The sequence below is a fragment of the Artibeus jamaicensis genome, unplaced genomic scaffold (genome assembly GCF_021234435.1).
Source record: "Artibeus jamaicensis isolate MK-2021 breed Jamaican fruit bat unplaced genomic scaffold, CSHL_Jam_final contig_3126, whole genome shotgun sequence".
NCBI lineage: Eukaryota > Metazoa > Chordata > Mammalia > Chiroptera > Phyllostomidae > Artibeus > Artibeus jamaicensis.
Window position 1 is genome coordinate 4,139,308 of NW_026521723.1, and position 27,684 is coordinate 4,166,991.

A 27,684-nucleotide genomic window follows, 5' to 3' on the forward strand; every position below is an offset into this window, starting at 1 on the left:
AGACATTCAGGGTGGGCAAAAGTGGGTTGATAGTTGTTCATATGGAAAACGACATGCAGGTTAGGATTATTACAAGTACTTTATTAACTCAAAAGAATGTCACAATGCAACTGCCATACGTATATGCATGTGTATACTGTGTATGTATAGTGTTGGCCAGGTATTACTACTTTCAGTGAAACACATTCCTAAGTGATACAACTCCCTTCCATATTGATAAAAGAAACTTAAAATTTTAGCACCCAAAACTGAGATTAACACTTTAACCAAGAGTTGACTCACAGACCATATTCAGTGTACCTCGTTTTTGTAAATAAAGTTTTATTAAAACACAACCATTCCAATTCATTTATGTATTGTCTATGCCTGCTTTCCTACTATAAAAGCAAAATTGAGCAACTGCCAGAGATGATCTGGCAAAGTCTAAAATATTTAGTATCTAGTTCTGTGCAGTTTGCAGAACCTTGGTTTAAGCCAATCCACACACCATTTTTAGAAACAATTATTTACTCTTATTTAAACTAAAAGTCTTGAATTGATTCTCTAAAATTTTAATATGAAATCATAGTTAAAATACATTTTATCTTACTATTAGAGACACAAAGTGAAGGTGGAATGTATCCTTCTCTATGCCATCAAAACAGAAAATACCTATGCCCTCTTTTTTTATTTACAATACAGAAAACTCTATAAAGAGATTTAATGGTGATGATGTAAGTCATAATTAATATTTTAATTAATCCTCCAGATCTTATCATAAAATAAAACAGCACAGGAATTCTCTACTAAGAATAATCAGGGCTATTAATGTTATAACTTTTATTTAAATGTATATATTTATAGCATTAGTAATTCCTAAAGAAATGGCATTTTATACATTAAAATCAGTGAGAATGTTTGTTATAACAAGATACTTATAAATTTACTCAGGTCAATACATATAAAAATTTTATTACTGATAAAGGTTGAACTCACTATGCTTTCTAATATATGCATAAAAATTAACAAATAAATTTATTCACCATACTTTTTATCATAAATCTGAAAAAAACTACAAAAACATTTAAGCTACAGGCCATTCAAAAAATTATTTTAATTAATTTTGCTTGGCATTATCTTCTATCAAAGTTTTACAACAGTCACAACACACAGGCTGAGTTTCAATTTTCTTCCTCTCCACAGTATAAATTTTACACTACCATATTCAGTCACTATTACAGGTTGAATTTCGTCCCTGAAAGAGATGTTGAAACCCTAATTCCACCCTACCTGTAAACGTGATCTTATTTGGAAATAAGAACTTAGTAGATTTAAAAATAACGTTAAGACAGTCTCACTAGGCTAGGCCCTGATCCAGTGATGTTAATATTAGTATGAGAGAAATTTGGACACATGCACAGAGAGAACATCAGGGGATGACAGAGACTGAAGTTATGGGGCCACAAGCCCAGGGACCCCTGGGGCTATCAGGAACTCAAAGAGTCATGGAAGCATCCTGCCCTAGAGGGTTCAGAAGGAGCGTGGCCCGGCTGGCATCTTGATTTCAGACTTCTGGACTCCAAAAGTGTGAGAGAATCAACCTAAGCAACAATAAACAGTTGCTCATGCTATTCAGTTTGTGGTGATTTGTTACAGCAGCCCTAGAAAACTAATGAAGTCACACATCTATGATTGGATGATCACATGATCAGATGTTCAAAGCGACACATTTCAATAATAAATCTGAATTATTTTTCAGTATCATCTGTTCCTCAGTGGTTCAACCAAACAGGACAGGCAGCCTCAATCTTTTTATTTTTGAATTCTGTAATGACTTCATGTCAGTCCTGCAAACTATGTGTGTAAATGCAAACTCAAATAAGAACTCATGTTTTAACAATGAATTTAAAGACACCAGAGATTAAAATTAAAAATACATTTAGAAAAACTAGTATTTCTGAAGTACTGTAATATTTCAAAACAGTCAGACAGAAATACATTATGACCTAATCAATTAGTGCTAGATGCTAATCTGTTTGGATCCCTGAAATGCCACTTCTTTGTTAAATCTCTAGGGGAAAAAGAGGGGGAAAAAAGATGCTTCTAGGCCTAGATTTCTAGACTGCCAAGCATTCCTCAGGCTATAGGATTATCACTGCAGCTTGTCTGTTTCATAAACAGACTTTAATTTAGTTTTTCAAGAAACTGCCAAAGGAGCTTTCTTTAACTAAATAACAAATCTGCCACTTGAAAGACATCACTCATCAACCTTCTTTGTGGGAGTATTGTTATTAGGAAACTAAAAACAGACATTCTTTCTTAAGTGCTTCTGGATTTTAATTATCAAATTTGAATGTCACCAGATAGTTACTAAAAGGAAAACACCAATTTTAATAAAGCTTCCTTAAGACTGAAAACATAAAAGGTATTCAACCGTAAAGCCAAGTTCACTTGAGTCTTGTGAGTTGGCTTACTCTCTTATACTCCACCGCTTATCACTCTCAGGAATTTATAAACATTTGATAAACTCTATACTGCAAAACAATTATTCTCCTTTTAAAACCAAATTATCATGTGTGTATAATGTGTAATTTGACATGGAAGGAAATTAAAGAAATTGCAATAAAGTTTTTAATTGAGAGTAGGAGGCTGAGTGGTGTTAACACAGGGCTGAAAAAATAAAATAGCAAATAAATGGATTAAATGTAAATGTTTTATTTAAAAACAGCAGATTTTGTTTTAAGTCATATCTGAATAATATGCATTTTTTCTTTTTGAAATTGTACCCCAAAGAGGAAATTGCTGGGGAAGCCCCTTTCGCTTTTCACCTACATGAAAATCAACATGAAATTTACTTTGTATCTGGTTAGCAAAGAAGCGTGGATGGATGTAGCTAGCACTCAAGTCTTTAACAGTCAAATGATTTTGCAGGTTCTCACCTGCCCACTCTAACAGACTCCCATTGTTTAACTTGAAAACATGTGTTTAAGTAACTTTCTTGTGGCCTCTACTTGATCTAAAGTTGATCAAGAAAAGAAATGGCCTCTAAACAAATAAGCTCCTTCATTTCCAAACTTTAGAAAAGTATATTCATATCTCCCAGATGCTTGAAATATAAATAAAGGGATCTTATCAAAACTTAATAAATGTTTTATTCATTTATGATGTCAATCTCAGGAAGTTTTCTAAAGAAAATTTCATGTCCTAACTGGCAGACACACTTCTACGTAAAAGGACAGACTACTAGTTGTCCTCTGAATCGAAGTTTTATATTATCATTTTAAAACACCAAATATTAATCTCTTAATTTCTCTAGTCTTCCACTGAAATGGAAAAAAATGCCTATAATGCAAACAAATATAAAGAAAAGGTAAACAGCAAGTACCTGAGTTCAAAAAGATTAATAACTATTTTGGTTTATTTAGGAATCATGTTTTTCTACTTGCACTTATCTCTTCTCATGAATCAAAAAGAACTGCAATTTTCACCACTTATAAATAAAAAAGAGAAATAGACTATGTTAATTCTTTTAATGTAAAGTTATTTCTAAAGGGTATAAGCCATTCCCTCTCATATACCATTAAATAGATCACAGAATAAATGGAATGCATTTGACAGTGTACAAGTTATTTATAAAAGACATGACCCTAAGATGAATTCTTCTGCAAATGATTACTGTAATAACATAAACAATAGTTTTAGCATAAACTACTACTGAATTTGAGAAACTAATAAACTAATGTAGCAACAGCATCATTAGTCTGAAGCAAACTATATCTTCCTTTTATGATGTTGAAATATCTGAGCCAAAAAAAATATTGTGACTATCCAGAAAATAATTTAAAGGCTGAAAAAACAGACTGGAGTCAGAAAACCAACAGAAGTTACAAAGACCACTCCAGGCAGAAAAGGCATCAGAGGTGAGACTCCTGCACTCAGTTCAACAGCACTCTTTCCTCATTTCCTTCTCATAACGCACAAAGCTGCCTATGAGAAAATGGGGAACTAAGTGACATTATAAACAAGGCTATTAACCTGTGAGTTCTAGTAACAAAATCGTTACATAAAGCCCACATTGTGCAAACAGGTCAACCTCTTTATATGGTTAAACTGAAAATCCATGAGTAATTTCAGAACTACTTCAACGACCACGTAAATCAACATGTTTTGTGTTTATGCAAATATAAATATTTAAATTAATGCAACATTATTCTTAGGCCAAAGCAATTTGACATGTCATACAGGGGTATGAGGAAAAAAAGTAGGTTTACTTGCAGCTTTGTGTTTTGTAGTTGCTTTTATTGTTGTAATTAAGGCTGTTTTTTTATTCAACTTTCAACTTTATTATGTCTCTTTAATTTATCACCTCCCACATGTTCTTGGTGTACTGTCTCACAAAGGTCCACACAGATACCAACAGCAAGCACAGAGATCTGTGGTCCTTTAGGAGGAAAAGGCGCTTTTCTAATACTAACAGGTTATACATTTTCTTCTTCCCAATGAAGAAAAGATTTTTTTTTTCCTGAAGGACTTTAAATAAAGGCTAGCATCTTTCAGAACCAATTTTTTGATGTCAAAATATTTTTTAAAAACATCTTAACTGGAATGAATATTATACCAACTATACATAATATGATTTGTTTTGTACAACACATGTGTATAAGGAATAGTCCAGGACTTGGAAATGACATTAATAATAATACAACATCTATATATTACTCTCTGGCACACATATTTTAAAAGCCTTTATTTTCTTCGCAGAGAGGTTATCAAACAGTTATTTTCCACCTTGGTCGACTTCTGGTTTTGTTTCAGTGGTTGCAAACCAGAGTGTGGGAGGGAAAAAATGGGTTGTAGCACTCTGGTTCACTGAAGCAACTCTAAAATATGGAAAATCTGAACATTATCAGGCCATCCCCTCTGAGTGTTCTTAAAAACAATGTCCAACACCAGGCCTTGCACAGTCTGTGTTTAATGGATAACTTTTTATATAAAAGAGTAAATTTTACTATTAAAATGGTCACCTGATGAAACCGCAAGTCAAGTCACTGAAGACAGGCATCTCCAGTATCAACATTTTTCAGCTCTAAATGCCTTCATACCAGTTTTGCTTTTGCCATTTAAACTTTAAGCAATATGATATAAAGTTCCTCCTCTTCTCTGTACTTGAAAGTACAAATTCTCCCTTCTCTACAAGCTCCCCAACCCCCACTCCACACATACACCTCAAAAACTTTGTGTGCCAAAAATCACTGCACTCTTCCCAGAAACACCAGCTCAGAATGGGTTAGACACTCAAGCTGGAGAAACAAGTGACTCAGTGTGAGGTTCAAAATTGTTGGTAGAAAAACAAAAACAAAAACAAAAACAAAAACAAAAACAAAAAATGGAGAAAAGTGAAACTAGACAAGGAAAAGGTTTACTATAAAAATCAAGCAAGGCCTGCCTCTTCCAGAAGTCATTATTCCACCTATTCTCAAAGCAAGAGACTTGTACTATGTGCCTTTAATATTTATTTCAGTAGTGAATAAATTTTTCTAACTATAATTTCTACCTTTTGCCTTCTATTCAGGAAATACATTTCATGCCATTTGCCATATTTACTTTTTTGTTCTTATTTTTATCACATGTATGTTAAATTGCTTTAAAAATTCAGGCTAGTCATATTTTGACCATCAACTAAAACAGAGCTAGTTCAAAACTGATACCTGATTTTTCCCCTTACATTTAAAACAAATCCAGAGCTTATTTTTGATACAATGGGGACATTAAAATAAACATTTTTATTCATGTATTCATCCAGCACAATTTTCTTTAATAAAGTACCAAACACTGGAGAAAATACTGGTGCAGTCACTGAACTCCACATTACTATTTCTACTATCACTGTCCTTCATTTTTAGCAATAATACTAATGTCCTCAATGATATTATTTGCAGAATTAAAAAAAGATTGTTCAGAGAATTTATAATATTCCCAATAATTAGTGTGGCATACATGTTAGATAAGAGTCATTCTACTAAATAGAATACTCTGTTACCTGTTAACTATGATAACATTTTAAGAAGTTTCTTTTATATTCTATAGAGCAAAATACCCAAGAGCTTCACATACAATGGCACACTTTAGCCTCAGTTTGCATTTGGAATCCTAGCGGAATCTGGAAGTGAATGTGTAAAAACATATTACTACTAAAAGAAAGATAAATCAAAAATCCATGTCCTTGTTATGGTGTACCAAGAATGGTACATTATAAACTATGATTGGCTATTTACCAGATGTAAGTGTTGCATAAATACAGCTGGCCACAGAGCACCATCAAAATATGGGCTATGGACAACAGTAAAATCCAATCAGGAATGCTATCTAGCAAAGAAAATAATAACCTTTGTCTTAAGGTCAAATTTAGGAAAGTGACATGTACTTACAACACAGAATTTAAAGAATAGTCTCAACGTAATCAGTTAGCATTATGCAATCTCTCATCATCTACAGATATCTACACACAACCAAAGTTTATACTGTCCCCTATGATACGCTCCTACATAAACCCCCAAAATATCAAAATGTATAAATGAAACAGTTGTTACAAGACATCTAATGAATCAAATAATGTTTCTTGTTACTATAGAAGATATAAAAGTGGGATACAAGTTTACCACATCATATATTACTACATCCAATTAAAACACTGTATCAACACAAATTCCTAGAAGTTACATACCTTCTCACTGTCTTAATACCCTAAAATGTAACAGTTAATGGATTATCTTGCTGTACCAGAAAGAATTTCAGGGCTACTAAATCTGAATAAGGACTATAATGATGTTTCTAAAACAACTTAGTCTTCTTAGGTCAGTCTTCAAACTACAAAATGAAGAAATATCTGGCTTCCCACAATCTTGGCCATTCCTGAAAGGTCTCCAAGAAGAAACAATCACTATGATATGCCTCCATCTTTCTTCCCACTCCTTGTGGCAATCCAAATTCCCCTGGGTGGTCCTAGAAAGAATCTTAGAGCTTTAAAGCTAAAAGGCAATTGGAAGATTCACCACCCTCAAGATGTGTAAATTGTGGTCCAAGAATATTAAGTGATGAACCAGCTAGATAACTGGTTAGACTCCTATGATTATGTTGGTGTTCATCACCAACTTACAGAGCAAATTATAAATAAGTAACACTTTATGACATTTTACATTTGGCAGAGAGTTTTTCTATATTTAGGTTAGATAGATTTACTCACTCTAGGTTGTTTTATGGACAACTTCAGAGTCCGCATACCTAGATAACTGAATTTTCTCTTACAAAAACCTATGTTTCATTAGGCTAGTTTTTCCAATCTGAAAGGAACATTACAGGCTTCTTATAAATTTTCCTATATATAAAAGTAAACTAAAATCCAGAGGTTAAGTATCTTAAAGTGAAGCTCAGCTTAACTATGTTAACATATTATATATTTAAATTAATACCATATTTGTTTTTTAGTTTAGAAATTTAAGTAAATTATCACTGCCAGTGAATACTCTAGATATATTTAAAATATCCCAGAAATAAAAAACTATTATTTTATTTGGTTTAAGGTAGATCACAAAATTTAAAATTGAATTAGCCAAACAACAAACTTCGATGAGGAGTTTCTAAGTCAAGAATTATAGCTACAAAAATAAGGAGTCGGTTGATGTCACTTCAGTCTCTGCCACCTCGGCCCAGTTTCTCACTTTACCGACAAGTACGAGAGCCCAAACTATCGTACATCTCCCACCCACATCCACCACACCCACACATTCATTCCCTCAGGATCTGCCTTAAAGACAGTGTCTCCAGTATCAAATACTGGTGGATATGAAGCAATGGGGAACCTTCATTCATTGCCTGCAGGAATGTAAAATGTTATAGCCACTTTGGAAGACAGTTGGGGAGTTTCTTACGCAGGTACACAGGATTACCATAGATCAAGCAATCATGCTCCACAGTATTTACTCAAATGAGCTAAAAGCTTATACCTACACTAAAACCTGCATATGAATATTTATAGCAGTTTTATCAATAATTGCCAAAACTTGGAACCAAGATGTCATCAACAAATAAGTGAATAAACTGGTAGGCCCTTGTAATTAGTATTACTCAGGGATAAAAATAAATGAGCTATCAAGCTGTTGTTAAGTGAATGAAGCCGGTCTGAAAGTATTACATTACACGATTTAAACTATATGACTCTGTAATAAGGCTAAACCACAGAGAGCTACGTTATTTTTAAAGCACTGAATCCTAATATAAACATGAACTTTAGTTACTAATTCTGCATCAGTAAAGATCATCAACTGTCACAAATGTAGCACACTGCGCAAGACATTAACAATAGGAATAACGGCATGTTGAGGGGAAAGGGTATATGGGAACTCTGTACTTTCCACGTAATTTTTCTGTAAATCTAAATATGCTCTAAAATATAAAATCTATTAAAAAAATAAGAACACTATCTCACAAACTAGCTATTATCATCACTTTATGTAAAACTAGGTTTAAATAATGTGAAAAGTGCATGTACAAATGAAATGACATTTCCCCCAAAACAAACATGGTGATGTTCATGCTACCTACAAAACAAAAAGCAACAGAGATGACCGTAATTAACTCCGAGACATAAAACCTGAAATATCCTTACCTGTCCTGCGACTGCTCTTCATACATCCTTTCCTTGCCTTCTTTAAAGAGTCTTATGGCCCGTTTTGACTTTTTCATTAGACTATCAATGTAGATTTTAAAGTACTCATTCTCACTGAGCTGGGCAAGTTTCTGGTTGTCGTCATATTTACTCAGTATAAGTCGCAAATGCTGATAGGTATCAGGTAAAATATCAAGTATATATGGTGGGCTGTTTTTCAATTGAAGTTTGGGATTTTGACACAGTCTGACCTAAAAACAAAGACAAAAATAAAACATTTCATATGAACCACAATACATTCTTTCAGAGAAAAACTGAGAAACTTAGTAATCTATGTACTATTTCTTCACTTTCCATAATATAAATTTTGATGTTAAAATTATTAACAACAATCTGAAGAGTTGACAAACACCTGCATCTATCTTAATACAATTAAATCCCATTTTCTCCTCCTCCCACATTCAGTGTTTCAAATTGAACTCATTGGGGCGACACTGGTTAATAAAATTATATAAGTTTCAGGGGTACAGTTCCATACAGCATCATGTGTGTGCGGCATCATGTGTTCATCAGCCAAGTCGTCCATTTCCATCACCGGTAACTGTCCTTTTACCCTCCTCTACCTCCGCCCACCTGTCTTTCCCTCTGGTGACCACCATTCTGTTGTCTGTGTCCATAAGTTTGTTTTTGCTCAATTTTTCTTACATCATACCTTTACTTTCAATCCCTAAGATTTTGTTTTTCTTTTACAATGTCTTACTGTTCATGGTTTAATAGAACTTCAGGGTGCTAATTATTGTATACCACTAAATCACTACTTTAAATAAAAGTGAGGAAATGAGCCTCTTCTACTGGTAACCACTGTCTCATATTTATGCATTATTTTACTACACTGAACTCCCAGCTAAAATGCTATCATTGATTTTTTTTCTGAGTTTTCTTTAAGATTTTATTTATTTATCTTTAGAGGGAAGGGAAGGAGAGAGGAAGAAAAATATCAATGTATGGTTGCTTCTCCTGCGTCCCCTGCTGGGGACTGGCCTGCAACCCAGCCATGTGCCCTGACTGGGAATCGAACTGCAGTTGTTTGGTTGGCAGGCCCATGCTCAATCCACTGAGCTACACCAGCCAAGGCTTGATTTTAAAAATGTGACAGCTCCTGCTGAAAATGAATAACCCTACACCAGGACTATGCCTTCTAAGCAGGTCAAATTCAATTCAATTCAATAAATATTTATTGAGTGCCTGCAATGTGCAAGGAACTGTGAAAGCCAGGGAAAGAAAAATTGCTTTTCAAAAAGCAGTATATTAAAGAAAAAAATCAAGCTCACCACAAGGTTCAAGTTCTGATACAAGCAACTTAGACCTCTTCTGGAAATACGTAAGTCACTCCCTAGAATAAAAGTTGCTCCCAACCCAGAAGAGCTTATATAAAAAAACCAATCTCAGTCACATAATATAATAATAAACTTCTTAGGGCACCAACTGGTACATGAAGAGATTGGTTCATTAGCAATGTTACTCTTTGATTTTGAAATAAAAAGCAAAACAGTACTGGAATTGGGCTAAAAATTCAACAATAGTCACTGACTCAAAAGGATTTTACAGCTACCTATAGATGACCTTGGAGATCACCAAGACCCACTCCCTCCTTTTGACATGACAATACTAAAATAGAGAAATGGAACTCAGCTCAATTTACTGCTCAGAACTCAGATGTCTAGACTTAGGAGTCAAGCACTCTCTCTATACATTATATAATTGCCTTGGTGTGTTTATTTAAAAGTATTTAAAGATATTTAAGCAGAGCTCTCTATATTATAATGTATGCACTGTGTGACACACATAAAATATATGTCTAATCTACACAGACTATATATTTCAGAAAATATATGAATCTGTATGTGCATACATTATATACTTATAGTAAACCATACCAAAGCAAAAGCACAAATACAACCAATATACTAGAATTTTCAAAGCCATCAATTATTCTTGGAATACTCTTATGTTTAAAGAATTTCCTGACTCTGCCTTAATTAAAATTTCCAGCCAAAACATAACAAAAAGGTATTAGATCACCTAACATATTTCTTGCAAACAAGGTTCAAACCAGCCCCTAAAATGTATGAAAGAAAGTCTACTGAAGTAAATGGAAACTTCATCATCAAGGGGGAATTGCATCTACACTATAGCAGACTTTCATTATGAAACACACCTCACTTCATGGAACATTTAGTTATATGAAATCAAGAAATGTACCCATGAAGCAAAATACCCCATTTTTAAAGACAATACCCAAACCCTGAAGGAATGCCTTGTCTCTGCTTCCCATGCCAATCTTGTAAGAGGTTCCTTACTGCAGTCACATAAAAGTACATTATCATGATAAAATGCAGCTATGAGTAGTTTGGGTTCCTTCCATGTGAAGCTGGCAAATCCTCACTAAGTACAAAAGCCCAAAAATATATAAAATATAGAAATGTAAAAAGTATAAAAATAATACAAAACTCTACATAGAATATCAGTTGGACAAAACAAGAAAGATAGGATATAAAACTGGTTATGAATCTAACTTATTAATTATAGTAGGATTTGGAGGAAGTGTCTTTATTAGATATATATAGGAAGCACCACGGAATAACTGACTGGTTGTAATTAAAATGTCAACTGTGTATTCAATTGTTCACAATCTTTCTTCCAAATAAAAACGGAACTTCCTTAAGGGTGGAGAACATATCTATATCACTGGTCTATCTCCATCACCTAATGTACAATCTTGTGTATAAATGTGCAATAAATACTTGATGAAGGGAAGGAGGAGTAAAGGAACAAAGGAAGACCTACTTGGAAGCAGGCTAATAATATGAATAGGAAGTCTGTGATAGACTGAATAAACGTGTCTAAAAATTGAGTGCAAAATTTGGAAAAGAATTTCTCATATCAAATATAGGGGGTAAAGATGCTTTTGACTTTACTACTCATGGAAAGAGGCCAAATCACATTACTCCATGGAGCACTGTACTGCAATCTGCATACTAGGAACACAGGTATTAGAATCACTCAAACCTAGGAGAGAGCCCTGCCATTTACTAGCTTTACAACCTTGAGCCAGTTTCTTCTTCTAGAGACCGCTTAGGATGTTCTAATTCTTAGAAGAGAAAAAATAAAGTGCTCTGCACAGAACCTGGCACATAGTTGACACTTGCTACTCTTCACTATTTCTTCTCCTTACATAGTTTATTTGTTTGTTTCACAGGGCTGTGGTCAATCCACTGAGGTACACCAGCCAGGGCTTTTACATAGTTTATATTATACCACAACATGGCAAAATCCCTGCAGGTTTTGCAAATGTATGAGAATTAGACCAAAGGTACTGACCATTTTATTGATCATTAAGAGCTCTTTTACTTCCTGAAATTTCTTCACAGTACCTGAAACTCTTTGAAAGTATGAATGCTGGTGCAGGAAAGCAACAAATAAAGCTAATAAGCCCAAGGCAGTCCTCCAGAGTACATCCTTGTAGGAGAACTTACAATAGATACAACTGGCTCCTACAGCAAAAGCATTTGGGAAATGCTGGACTCTTAACTCTCTGCAGCCTCAGGCTTGGCTGACTACTCAGAAAATCGGAATTCACCCAAAGATAAACACCGTGCCCCCAGGAAGGAGACTAGCAAATGTATACAGTGGGATGACTACCTGATGCTATCTGTTAGCTTAGGAATGCATTGTTCTTTCTGGTGGTCCACATGAGGACCCACTACATGGTTTCACTATTAACCCCCTACAAAAAGGGATCTTGTCCTGGGAGGGGTGTGGATTCTTTCCACCAGCCACACTGGGAGCAGCTGCTCTGCCCCAGTGTATGTAAATTTCTCCTATTAAAGCCCTTATGAATTTGAATGAGCCTACCTGTCAGTCTTTGGAACCCTTCCTCAATTTAGACTACTGGGGCTTTTTCCCAACAATGCTGACATAAAAATTTTTAACAGGTAACACATGTAATTTAATATTTATTTGTGTTATTGCTACTGGAAGATAATATGAGTGAGCTTAACAATTATTTTAGTAGTAACATGTTAAAGAGCTAAAAGTTTAGTCAGATATTCAGATATTTTCAAAATGCTTTTATCATTACTAGGAAAAAAACAGCAACTTAAAAATATATATTAAAAAATTTAAATACTTAAATATATGACTAAGCAGAGTAGATAAAAATAGCACCCTGGCATCATTTAAGTCACAGTATGTTTCTAAGACGATCTTAATGTACAAGTTGAGAAGTGGTTTCCATTTTAATGTTTTACTTATTTACTAAGTTATTGCTAGAAGACTGATTAAAATATATAGCATTTATTCTATAACATACAATTTTAAAACATGGTATAAGCATTACAAATGTTATATCTTAAACCACTTCCAGCAAACCCAACATAAAATTTACAAACCCCCTCGAAAGTTCTGTTTATTTTCTCATTCTCCTTTTGTCTAATCAGAACTTAGTGATCTACCAAAAGTTTAGTCTTTTACATGTTCTTAGCCTTTCCCTCCCACCCTTGTAATTGATGATGCCAATTTATCTATTGTTTCTATTTCTGTTACATCTGAAGTCATTCCCTCCCTATACTCCTTCTCCACAATCAACTAAGGTCTCCGATAGCACCCCCCACACAGTTATGCTCTACTCAAACCTTTAAGCTATCACAACTTACTTCGTCTACTAGTTGTCAAAAGTTTAAAACAATTTTTAAATATTCCACACATTCTTTTTAATCTAGCCCCATCTCCTAAGAGAAAGTACTCAAAAAGACTAACAGTGGTCTCTAATCATGAAATTCAGTGACTTCTTAAATTTTCATCCTACCTAGTTTTCTCCACTTGAATTTGACTTTCTACAAATTTGAAACGACCTTATTGAAGCTGTCTCTACCCAAGAAATCCAATGCTCCAATTCTTTTCCTACCTCTCTCACCACTGTTGAGAGATTCTTTTTCCTTCACTGCCATCTAATTACGAATACCACATGACACAGCCAAAAATTCAAATCCCTGACTTTTTCTCTGCCTCTCACCTTCCACTCTGCCTTGCAAATCTCTTGCTGTTCTATAGCCTGACATGCTACCTCAACGGGCATATCCACCAAACATGTCTCTAGTTTCAACTTCTCTCTTAAACTACCCAATTTTCTGACTTCAAAATGCATTTCATTCTGATGGACACAGGTAAGGTGGGCCAGAGACTTGGTGAAGGAAGATGGGCAAAGGAGGAGGGGGGGATTTGGGGACATCTGTAGTAGTGTCAACAATAGAGAAAAAAATGTATTTCACTCTGGCATGTCAAACTCAACATGGTCAAAAACAAACAGCATGCACCAACTCCCGAGCTTCCTCTTTTTCTTCCTATGTTCCTTATATCATTAAGGGCATCACTGCTTTCAGAGTCAACTGGGCTGAAAACCTCAAGAGTCACTTTCACTTCAACTTCTTTTTCATTCTGTGTATCTAACGGGTCAGCAGGACCTGCGGATTTTACCTCCAAAATGCCTCCCACCTTGGAACCAGCACTTGCCTTTTCTAATGTCAATTCTCTAGCTTAGCCCTTCATTATTTCTTGTCCAGTCTGTTTTAATTTCTCTTTATTATTCCTACTTTTAAGTTTCTTTTCTCTTAATCCTTCTCTGTAGATTCAAGAGAGTAATCTATCACATCATAGCCTTGACTTTGTCTCTGCCCAAAGACTTCAATGGTTCTTTGTCTGCCAAATAAAGTTCAAATTCCTGGACAGAGTGGTAAAGCCTCTTCATCTTTCTCTAACGCACCTTCTCTCATTCCACAATCTCCCTTTACCCATCACCCCTTCAAACTGCATATACTCTTCCTTACTGGAACCCAAAACATACAAATTAATAGCTGGTTAGCACCTCCACCATGCTGCATTCTACATCCACATTTTGCCCGCACCGCACACTGCCTCACATATCATGGCACTTACTATGTTTTACAGGACGGTATGATTAATTATGAACCTCTCTCTACAGTTCAGATATGGCAAATGAAAGAGAAAACCAATAGGCAGTATATGAAGGAACTTTGGTGTAAAGTAAATCTATTCAAAATCTGGATGATTACAATTTTATACCAGTTAAAATACTACTAATTGAGTAAGGCATCTGCTACACACATGCCCTGTATAATAAGGATAAGCCAAAGTAACTCTTGGGAGGACTGCTTTAAATTTTTTCTTTTTACTTTATCAAAAGCTTTTTCTAAAAGTGACAAGTAACACGGCATGGATGTACCTGGAAAGCATGTTAAGTGACACAAGCCAGTCAGAGAAACACAAGTATCATACGATTTTACTTCTATGTGAAATCTAATGAGCAAAGTAAATAAACAAACAAAATAGAAACAGACTCATAGTAATACAGAACAGACTGACAGCTGTTGGAGGAGAGGGGGCTTGGGGGGCTGGGTTAAAAAAGGTGACGAGATTAAGGGAAAAACTCATAGGCACAGAGAACCATATGATGATTACCAACCAGAAAGGAAGGGGTTGGGGGAGGTAGAAGAGGGTAGAGCAGGATAAATGGTGATGAAACATTTGACTTTGGGTGGTGAATACCCAATACAATATATAGACGATGTAGTATAAATGTACATATAAAAGCGATATAATTTTATTAACCAATGTCACCCCAATAAATTCAATAAAATTTTCTAAAAATAAAACTAAATAAACAAAATAAAAGTGACAGTAGCAAACTGTGGGATCCCTTCATTTATTTAAGTACAAAGTCAAACCCTAACTCAGTACTAAACAAAGTTGCCCAAGTAATTAATGTGTTACCATTTGTCTACACCTACTAGGGCCCATGATTCTGCTGACACAGAACAGCTTCACTAAGGAAAAGAAAATACGTGAAGAATTATTTAAATGAATGGTATTCCCTGTCCCAAGGGCCCAATGAAGATGATATTCTTAAACCCAACAAATACATATAATTCAAGCTTCTTTGGTTGACAAACTTTAAAATATATTATGGTCACAGTGAAGTTACAAAGATAGAGTATGAATTATATTCAAAACTTGACAAACATACTAAATGTACTGAGGGTAAAAAGGCACAAAAGGCTGTTTGGTATAACTTTTTAAAGGCTTTTAAAACTCAGTAATGTAATTTCAAATAAATGACAAGGACAGCAAGACAAAAATGCAGGCAGGTACTCAACGTGCTTTGCTCTTAGGCCTCAATTAATTATTTTTTAATTTCCTGAATAGCTACATATGCTCAGTACACTTAGTATCTATTAGACAGAAAATTGTTTCCTCCATTTTCCATCATGCTTATGAAAATCCTGCTCAGGAACCTCACATTAATAAATTATCATTCCTACCGTACTGATTAGCAATCATTTCCTCACCCTCACACCTCAGCATATGCGTATCCAAAAGTACAATAATGCTGTTCCTAAAGGCGAATCCAGACAGACAACCATCTCAACAGTGGCCAGAAAACAAGGTGGTTGTTTTCAACACTGCTCCCACTGTACTTTGTGTAAGTCTGCATTACAGCCCTTTCTGCACTACACAGCAATTAGACATTTTTATGCCTGGCTCTGAGGCCAGCTTCTGAATTCCTTGACAGGTCAAGGGCAGAGTTATTGTATCTTACCTAGCTTTACGAACACAGTAGGCCCTCAATAAATGTTTACTAAGTGTTTAAGAAAACCCCATCTCCGTAATACTTTGGAACAGACCCCCATTTCAGGATATCTGAACCCAGATCACAGTTCTATCACTGTATGAAATAAACATGAACTGACTTGAAAGAATTTGGGATCAGCTACTGACTTACAGTGACACATACAGCTAAGGCCAGAAAATATGAGAGGCTCTGGGATATGCTTGTATTCTTTTTCTCAATAAATTTACTACATTCAATGCAACTGAAGTTTTGTTACATTTTACATCTTGTAAGGTACACACTGAACAATTAATCCCTCCAACTCTCAGTGACCTTGTATAGAAAGCCTTCCTTCGAAAAACATAACAATTAGTTGGAACTGGAATCTCAGTTGACCATTTTAAATTCTACAGGCCCAGGGAATGGTAAAACTATACCCTGGACTGCTTCATATCCCCTGTCAAATAAGTTCTCTAACTGTGTATGTCGGTGAGACAGACTGAACTTAAAGCATATTTTTTATTTACACTTCTAAGATCTGCCCTTAAGGAGGCTTCATAAAGAAAAAAAACGCTAACTAAACACCTTACCCTGCCTTTTACACAACAGTTAGATCTGAAATTATGATTTTCTGTTATTCATGAGCTAACTCATACTATTGCAGTTGTTTTACAAAAACAGTTAGGTAATGTGTCAAGAGATTAACTTTTGGACTAATAATAAAGATCCTGATGTAATCACCAGGAAAATGCTGAGATTATGAACCGCTTCCTTCACCACTGACAAAGAAGAAAAGATAAATACATGTGGGGAATGCTTCTACATTACACAATTAAGTAAAATATATTTAATTAGTAATTATCAATGCCTTTTATTACTATGTGATGAAAAAGTAACAAACTGAGCTCTTTTACAATGGTTTATGTAATTTCCCTCCACAAAGCCCACGAATGCATTCATAAGTGAACACAACAATCTCATCATTGACAAATAATGAAGATAAATGGGGTAAAACCATACAATCCACCTTTGCCAATACCCCAACCCACATTCCACTAAGTAGAGACTTGAGGTAATAGATTTCCTTGTAAGTCAAGTTTCTGAAATGGAGAGGCTAAACCCAAATCCACAAAAGGGTTAATCAAATAAAAAATGGCAGAAGCTTACCTATCAAATACCCATCTATTTTACCATAACCCATGCTGAAATAAATAAAAGTGGATAAAACTTACGTGAGTAATCAGTTACAGACCAAAATTATGCACATATCTTTAGTGTTGCACAAATAACAACTTTATATTAACTATAGCTCACCACTTCCTTACATCAATCTTTTTTCATTTGATGTTCTGTACAAATTCTGACCACTCAAAGAAAGGGGTAAAGTGGGAGGAGCAGCTTCCTAGGAGAATCTGACCCATTTTTTCCCACTCAAAAAACAGGTAAGTTAGAGCAAAACCTTACATTCCTCCTCTTACACCCAAATAATGGTTCAGGCAATGAAAGTGACTTCAATTGCATACTTTTTAGAAATGCAAAGACAGCTAGTATTGTGCCTGCCAAATAAATGCACTTTTTTCAACTGCATACTTTTCATTCTTAAGTATCCAATGCTAAAGTCAAAATCTGACCTCAAGCAGCAAGTTGCACTATGATATCATTCTCTCTGGAGCACTTTAATATCACAATTTGAATAAATTGGCAGAAGCTTAAATAGGTCACAATTAAGCCCAAAACTAAGGATACTTATCTGGCAAAAATACTCTGGCTCTGCATTTAGCACCACCAGACACACAATAACAAGCCTATTATTCACCTATCCATCTGTACTTTCCCTAAGGATTAATGAAAATAAGGTAAATCTTATCATCTTTCTGTATTTTTAATACCACCAACAGTGGCTTTTTGTAGCAAGTATTTGCACACTGTTACAAACCAAAGTAAAGATGACTGATACCATTTGATTTTATGCAGGCTTTAGTATATCCCTACAAAGGAATGGTTTTTTTTAAACCTCCATTTCCACAATCATAAAGATATCAAGAACCCTGACCCAAGTAAATGTATAATTATCCCCCATATATCTATGAAATAAAGCCATAAGTGTGAAAACATTTACCAACATGTTAGGGGACAGCACTACTGCTTCAAAAGCAAGAACTATTAATTCTGGTTCTGACATCTGGCCTAATTTCTTCTTGTGAAACTGTAGTTCATCTGAAAGCAACATGCAAAAACCACAGAGGTTTCTGATACTCTCAGCCCCACACCTCCATCATAAATTTTCCTTTCACGATAAACAATGTGCAATCAAAAAGGTTTCCTGTTTCAAAATGGAAGAGATGAAAGAAACTATAACTCTCCCATTAACAACAACAAAAAAGTTTCTTAATGAAGATGAATTCTCAAAGACGAAAATGGAAACTCTCTCAAATACGGCTTCCTCATGTAAGGACTGATCTGCTTTTTCCCCTGCAAACATTCTCAGCATCACACACTGTGGCTGTCATAAGCAGCCCATCAAAGATTTCTTAAATTATTTGTTTGCACTCTTTTGTTATCTAATAGCAACACAACTTCAAGTCAGATAGAACAAACAATTCCAAAGTATTCTATGGCCATGCACCAAGAAAGAGCAGCCAACAGTAAAAACTTTGCATATCTGAGTCATGTAGAGAAACTTGGATCCTTAAAGTGTAATACAAAAGGGAAAAAAGTCTTTGCTTTGAATCCAACTTTTAAAAACACACAGTGGATGTAAGAAACATGGTCAATCCAAATCAAAAGATTGTCACCATAACAATTATTGTTAATTAGCAGTATAAATAAAACTGGAGAAACCACATTCAGCGTGAACAGGGCCAAGTACAGGCACTACAGAAACTTACCACTTTGTCCATGAGTTTCCAAGTTTTCTCCACAGTTCTGCGATCCGCTGCTGCTTGCTTAGGGGGTCCAACTGCATCTTGAATAGCATCAATAATACCCAAAATGCGTGGTTTTCTGGGGTTTCCTCCTCGGCCTCCAGGGTTTCTGCCATTCATAGAATTTGCCATCTGGAATCTTAGTTCTTTGAGAGGAAAATTTTTAAAAAAGAAAAGTTAGCTGGTCATGAAAATACTTAGCCAACAGAAAACTGACCTGGTTAACTTGCACATACTACATCCTCCTTTTTCAGTAAGAACAAAATCCAGGGGCCCAGATTCAACTTTTAAATAGAGTGTGAATTTGCACTTTCAATCTCTACACACAAAATGTTAGGTTGCAATGGACTTAGATTTGCTTTTGGAACACTAAGAGTTAAAGACGCAGAGAAGTCTTGATTAATACCCAAGTCAAAACACAACAAAAAACTTGCATAGGTTTCTTCCAACTAGATAAGAACATAATGTTCTCCCCCTCCCTGCCTTAATTCCACTTAAAAAATCTAGAACTTAAGTCCCTGGATACATTTTAGGGAGACTCACTGGAAAACTGCCCTTTCACTCTGCTGGGTTTCACGAAGTTATATAAACGTAAAGATTTTTCTACAGAAGCGTAAGAAGCAAGTCTGTTGTCAACAAAGACTCAGGACTTGGATATTCCCCGCTAAAACCACCAAGTATGGGCACATGAACACACTATTCTTTAAGCCAAAGCAGTGCGGAGTTATCCCGAAGTTAAAGAGCTAAATGAACCAAGAAACAAACAAAAAAATCCATTTCAAAAGAGAGGGTGAGAAACTGACAAGAGCGGACACGGAAAGACGAGTTCACATCTTTCGCTCCTAGCCTCTCATCTCACCCAAGGCTGTGGGATGGGGGGTCGGTCCAAAGCTTTGTTTCGGGACGCCTGTGCCCCCTTCCACGTTCAGGCCCCTCCCCTGCCACTTTTCGGACCTTAACTGGAAAAGGAAGGTGATCGGAGAAAGGACAAATTATCCCTCGCGCCCCCAGCACCCGCAGCCCCATCCGTCCGGGGCGCTCCGGGTTCAGCTCCCGAGTGGACGCACCTCCCTGGGCTGTCTGCGATTCCAGCAGCCCGTCTTGCTTTTACTCCCTCTTCCTCCTCCCAGGGCCCGGCCCGGTTCCGCTCTTTAAATACCCCTCTTCAAATTGTGACTGCGGCGGCGACGACAGCTGGAAGCTGGGGCTGTCCCCTCTTCCTCAGTGGCCCGCGCTTGGCTGCCCCTGGGCCCCCTGACCGGAAAGAAACGTCGAACCTCCCCGGTGCCCACTTCCCTCCTGGCCTCTCGGCACCGTATCTGTCCAGAGACACGCGTGTGCACGAGTCCGACTCTACACGCACGAGCCCACGGTACGTGGGTAAACGCGGGCAGGAGCAATCGCCGTAAACGCACGCTCCCAAGGAAGGAGCAAGGAGCCACCGAGACGGGGAGACGCAGCAATTACCGTTAAGACCAATCCACACCCGCTCTCCCCTCCCGCCAGACTCTCGGAGAGGCCGCGGGACGCCGCAGCAGCACTTAGCCGGAGGAGGAGACCACTTGCTGGACACTCCACCCCCGTAGGCTACACACAGACACCCAGGCGCGGGGCAGGGCCGGGGGCGGGGCCTCGCCGGAATGAACCAATCCGTAAGGTCTTACACTGCCAGACAGAGGGCGGCGCCAATAGGCGGGAGGTGTCGGTCCTCTTCGCACAACCACCGGGGTCCACGTCTTCCAGGGTACACAATGGCCCCAAAGGAAGGCCCACTGGTCGTAGCACCCAAATGAAAAGGGACTCTGAGGGAAATGGGGTGCTGGAATCATTCTAGAACGAAAGTGGGAAAGGGAAAAGAAATGGAAGGAAAGATTCAAGAGCCCTAGGGAGCTGACCAATAAGGACTGGACGGGTGGGCGTGAGTGTTGGGAGCTGGAGCCCAAGCCAACCGGGACTAAAAGGCGGGACTTCCTGCTTTTGCTCACCTTCCTAGTCTTTTGTTTCATAGCAACAGTGTAGTGGCTGAGAGGGTGTTGCTTCTCCACTCTGGGCGTGTCCCAGGCTGAAGAATTTCATCTCCCTAGGGCTGCCAAACTATTCTATCCAGGACAGAAGCCAAGCAGGTCTAAGATATGCTTCTTGTTGGCTGTCAAAGAAAGAGCAACAGTCACCCACCTGATTGGCAAACAAAACTTCCTAAATTTCCGAGTGTTTCCCTCTTACAGTTAGTTGTAGAGGAACTGCAGATTAAATACCAGGCTGATGAGAAAGCAAATAGTTGACTACAATGGCCACACAGTCTTCATAAGTGCCAGGGCAGTGAAACTGATGATGGGAATGGCTAATATATGTATCACCCCTTTTATTAAGTAGAAGCGACTGAAGAGAAAACAGCTTTTATATTTTGCCCAAGCCACCTTTATGTAGATTGCTCTTCATCATAAAAGCAACCTGTCAAAAATTCAGAAATAGCCACAGTAAAAACAATGAATCAATGAAGTAGTATTGATAAAAATTTACTGGGCACACCACAAAAAGACCACAGTTTGCAAACCGGGAGCACCCAAACCAAAACATGGAATGAGATTGGGGTATATCATTACAGAACAGCTTACATGGTGAGAAAGCAGTATCTTCACAGTGATTGGTAATTAAACTAAATTAATGACTAAGCTGATTTTGTCTGCTCAAGGAAGATTCAAAGCTGGTCTCCATTTTCCTTTGGTTTTAACAACGTTATTGCATCTGCCATTCCCTCCCAACATTTATAAACTCTTTTTCTGTGGCTCTACATATCATCGGAAAGGTCCACATCCAGCTAGTCTTAAAAGGAAAAAGCTACTGGGCTGGGACTCTTCTTTCAACAACACTCTCAATTAAACACATGCCTTTTTTTTTTTTTCTATTTAACTTCGATCCTACTACATCTGCTACTACAAATTGCTTTGATTGTCATGCTTTGAAATTTTCATTCCTACAGTTGGTAGTCTTAAATGAACTTTACATGTGGGCTTCTCAGATGTAATATTTTGTGATATATATATACACATATGAATATATGAATATATATATTCATTTTCTGAGTAAACTGATAAACTGTTTATCAATGGTTATAACCACTTTCTACCTAAATATTTTAGTACTTCAATTATTACTATTCAGGATCCTGAGTTCTCATAAAATATTTTACAACCCTAAATTCAGATCATTAAAACAGGCAAAACATTTCTTTGCAATAAGTAAGGTGATAAAATATGATGCAGGAAGTAATTTTGTTTCTTCGCCATTATTTCTGCGCCAATAATTACAGAGCATTCCCTTGTTTTTACACTGTGTTTATCTACAAAAGTACTGGCCTCTCCATATCTCCTCTACCCATGATTTCTCCTCTACTTATAGTAACAGAAACTGCATTTACTAAGGGAAGACTGCAAAAGGGAAAAACTTACTGAGTCATGTTTTAAATAAATTCAAAAAGTATATAAACCATATGTAGAAAGTTTTTAGTGTGTATGAAAACAGTGGCTTAAGGGAATAAGTACATTACTCATATTTATATCTAAATAAATAAAATACATGTAATAGCATGTACATTCCTTCTATATTATTTTTGCAACTGAGAAATGACAATGAGAAAATGGCATTGCCTATGGTATCAAGCATATCACATTGATACAAATTACAAGTTCTGTGGGATATGGTTAATACATATATATTACACACATATAAAACATAATATCAAGAAATTACAGCTTCGTTCTCAACTAGCTGTTTTATCAATCCCACCTAGAGTCCAAGTTAAGTTCTGGTGCAGCAGGGTTTTCATTTGAGCCCAAAGAAGGATTTGGTTATGTCTGATGAACTAATAATACAATAGTCCTCCCTGCAAACTATTAGCATAAGTTGATGCATGTGGGAGAATAAAGAACTATTGAGATAAAACTTCATACCTCATGCACTTCCAATGGAGACACAAGGGGCAGAGCATAATAAATGAATGTATACTAAGGGACTATAAAGAGTAAACAGAAATGTTTTCATGGGAGACTTTGTGATACTCAGAACATAAGCAGTACTATATCAAGGTGACAGAATTGGCTAGAGAAATTCCTCATTTCTAAACAAAATAAGTCAGTTTCCAACACTGTGTGGTTTAGCGTGAAAGTAGCCTCCTTAGGCAGGATGGTGATTTGTAACCTAGAATGAACTTGGATATGGCATTTTTATAGAAGAGGAGTGTTCTCCTGGAAGATCCTTACATGAGGCAGAATGGTGAGACAGCTGCCTAAGAGTCTTGCAAACACCATAGCAGCCAATATATACATACTGATCTTGAGCACATGTGAGATCCTTCCCCCAGGACTCCCAGAAAAGACCGGGAGACTTTGTGGAAGGGGTACTGAGCAATTTTGGAATGGTACCTACATACAAACCCTTGTAATTTGAGCATTAATATTTGATATAATCCTGTATTTAAACACAGGGAAACAATTTAAGAACACAATTATTTCAAGCAAATATTTTTCTTTTCTTTTTTCCTACATTCTCCAAATTTACAGATAACTTGTGTAATAATGAACACGATTTGACTAAATAGCAAAGCATTCCAATAATTTTTTGATCCATAATAGCTAGTCAAAAAAAAACATTTGTTAAATGAATCAATTTACTATTTAAGGGTATTGCCTAGGAAAAAGGCTGTCCCTCTTCCTGTCCAAATTTTCAGACTAAAGAGAAATAAGAGCATTATTACCTAGTCACACATGTATTTAATAAGTCATTCCATGCTAAGAGGAATAAATTTCCAACTCTCCTTACCAGCATTCTAATAGCTGACAGATCCATCAGATATAACCACACTCTGAGTATTAGTTTGGGCTCAGGTAGAATTCTTGCTTAACAATAACAGCAATGCAAAAATAACAATGACTTAAACAAGACAGAACCTTATCCTTCTCACACATAGAAAAAGTCTGAAAGTAGAAACCACTGGCAGGATGGTGGTTGCATAATTTTCTCAAGGACACAAGTTTCTCTCTTATTCCTGTATCATCCCAGCACCTAAATTTCTACTCTCAGAATCACCTTATGTTCCAACATGGCTGTTGGTGCTCCAGCTATCACCACTGATTTTGGGGGCTAAATGATAAGAAGAAAGGTGGAACATTATATTGAACTTTTGGCTGAGTCAATTCTGTTTAAGCCATTTTCAAAAAACTCTCACAAATATTTTCTTTAATATCTCAAAGCCAGACTCAGTTTCATGGCAAAACTTAGCTGTAAAAATGTCTGGAAGACAATGTGCTTTCTACTATGGGAAGGAATATGACCAGCCAAAAATTTAGGTTTTGTTTCTGAAGAGAAAGGAGTACATAGATGTTTGGCAAGAAACTAGCAAATCCTACCACAAAGATCTTGTTCTAAGAATTGAGCTTATGATTAATAAACCAGTTAATATATGATATTATATGTTATCAGTTCCTTAGCATACACTAGCATCTGGTAGATGTATTACCAGATATATACATATATATATATTGAAGTTTATCATACGTAAGTATATGTAAATTATTTACAATTTTTATTACAGCATGTAGGCTCAATAATCCTAAACAATTCAATATCACCAGGTGCAAAATGGGCAAAATTAAGTAAGTAACTTCCTCACTACATTCCATCCTAAAGTTCATATCAAACAATTAGATATCTGAAAAATAACATCTTCAAAAATCGCTTCCTTGAGATTTTTCCCCCAGATAATTATTTATTTGGCAGTTGTTCTTTGTAATAAGATAAAGGATTTATAATGAAGTGTTAAAAATAGACACTTCAAAATTTGGAATAAACCTACAGCTTTGTCTGTGCTGTATGCCTTTGTACCTCCATAGCGTTCTTCATGTTTCACAGTACATTTTTTTATGTTCATTTAATACGCTTAATTCGGAAAACTATGAATAATTTTCTGTTCTCGCAAACAATTGTGTGAAGATGTAAAATTTGATAATATTTGTCACAAAGTAATTGATCTATAATCCATATGCATTTTGATGTATGCATATTAATAAAATATTGAATTTTTATTTTACAATTAAACAAAATACAAATTCCTAATTTTTTAAAGCTGACTGGAATCTTGATACTAATCCTCTTCACTCAGTTTAGCAGATGTGGAACTTGGCAAATTTGTCCAGGGTAATTGGGCCCTTAAAAATATAGAAAATAGCCCTGGCTGGGGTAGCTCAGTGGATTGAGCATGGACCTATGAAGCAAAGGTTCACCAGTTCAATTCCCAGTCAGGGCACATGCCTAGGTTTCAGTCCAGGTCCCCAGTAGGGGACACATGACAGGCAACCACACATTGATGTTTCTCTCCCACTCTTTCTCCTTCCCATCCCCTCTCTCTAAAAATAAATAAATAAAATATAAAAAAGAAGTACATTTAAAATATATATACATATAGAAAATAAACTCAAATTCATAGATTAATGAGTAGTATAAAATTATATAATTTTGTAAGAAACAAATACTAATTAGACCACTATTAATATAGATCAGTTATATATTCTTTTTTCCAAAAGAAACAGCCAAATTAAGACCAGAGATTTCCAAAACAAATGTAAAAATCTGAAGCAAATAACATGAATAATGTTGGTAAAGATCTAATATACTCTAAATCTATAGAAAATCTTCTTTACTGGATTCCAGGTTCACGTTCTCAAGTACAAAAACTACCTCTTTATATTTTAAACCTTTTGATTGTTTCAGGACCCAACATCTATTAGCCATCTAACTTTATTTGATCACCTCTGACCAGACACCAGGGAATACAAAGGTGATTCAGCCAGTCACTGTTTCCAGAGAGAAAGCAGGCATAATAAGACATCATAATAAACTCAAGCGGTAAAAGCAGCAATTTCTTTAAGCAGAGTTCACAATGACAAACTGAGCAAGATGCTTAACCCAGCTTGGACAAAGTGATTACAAAGTTGAGACAAGAGATAAATAAGATTAATAGTTAATCACAAAAGAGTCATTCTAGTCAGAGGGACAACTCATGAGTAAAGGCACAAAGAATGAATACAGCTATGTATGTACAGAAATAAATGGGTCATTTTGTAGGAAGTAGAGAAGCAAATATGGGACAAAAGTGGCAAATGATGAGTAAATTAAAACAAAGCCTCAGCTGTCCAATTAGAGACCTGGATTTGGATTTAATCTTTTCTCTTTTCCATTTTTTTTCTTTTTTTGGAAAACAGTGAAGGATTTTAAGCAAGGGTAGAGTACATAGGATTAGATTAGAAGAGCAGGGGAGATTACATCGTACCATATATATTTCAAAATGTTTACCCTGACGGTCAGATTGTTGATAGATTGGAGAGGCACAAGACTGAAAGCAGGTGGCCAGTTAGGACACATGCAATACATTGACGATGAGAACCTCAAAGTGGGGCAGTGGTACTGGAGTTAAAACACAAGTGACATATGTGACAAATATTAGGATAAGTGGTTTCCAATTATCTGCCCCTTAGAATAATAAATTTCCAGGTCCCCCTGCCAGAGACTCTGCTCTTGTGGGTAGTGTTAAAGTTTCCCAGGTGATCCTCATTAGCAACTGAGGTTGAGAACTAGATTATTTAATTTAGTCACTGATAATTACAGGAATATGAAAAGTGCGGAAAATGAAGGAGTCAAGAATGATAGTATTCTAGCTTTAATAACTTGGTAAAAGACACAACTAGTGTAGAGAATATCAAACAACAGTCTGGGAAAAGAGAGAATTAATTTTGTTTTTAAAAATAAAGAAGGAATCTATCAAATAAGCAGAAGAAAATTTTAGTTAGATGATATATATATGATCATATATAGATATATATGATCATAGGTTTGGAAGCATTGACAAGTGAGTAATTCCTGAGAGTTATAACATAATAAAAGACAATTATATGGGTAAGAAGAGCATAAAATTGTGAATTGAACCCTCATGATCAAACTTCAGAGAAAAGCAGAGGAAAAAAAGTAGACCAAAAAAAAAAATCAGTTCAGTGTAGTATACTGGAAACCAGGGAAGAATGCCATTTCCATGGAGCAAACAATAGTTTCCAACAGAGCAGAGGGATCCTACTGAAAAAAGAAAGAAAGAATGAAAGATGGATGGAAGGAAGGAAGGAAAGAAGGAAGGAAGGAAGGGAAAGAGAGAGAGAGGAAGGAAGGAAGGAAAAAAGAAAGGAAAAGGAGAGAGAGAAAGAAAGAAGGAAGGAGAAAGGAAGGAAGGAAGGAAGGAAGGAAGGAAGAAAGGAAGGAAGGAAGAAAGAAAGGAAGAAAGGAAGGAAGGAAGGGAGGAAGAGGGAGGGAGGAGGAGGGAGGGAGGGAGGGAGGAAGGAAGGAAGGAAGGAAGGAAGGAAGGAAGGAAGGAAGGAAGAAAGAAAGAA

General features: G+C 36.2%; 1 protein-coding gene across 8 annotated transcripts in view; it reads right to left on the reverse strand.

The window, feature by feature from the left end:
- The window catches only part of CBLB (Cbl proto-oncogene B), a 213,034-nt gene extending 192,194 nt beyond the window's left edge, over positions 1-20,840 (reverse strand). For 3 of the 8 annotated variants that reach the window (XM_053663173.1, XM_037157012.2, XM_037157011.2), the window contains exons 1-3: positions 20,723-20,840; positions 19,220-19,401; positions 8,645-8,895 (exon numbers count right to left, since the gene is read on the reverse strand). In XM_053663173.1, coding sequence (XP_053519148.1) covers positions 8,645-8,895; positions 19,220-19,387 — 419 coding nt within the window. In that variant the 5' untranslated portion in view covers positions 19,388-19,401; positions 20,723-20,840. The other 5 variants (XM_053663172.1, XM_053663171.1, XM_053663170.1 and 2 more) reach the window with 2 other exon arrangements.
- Positions 20,841-27,684: the final 6,844 nt, after the last annotated feature.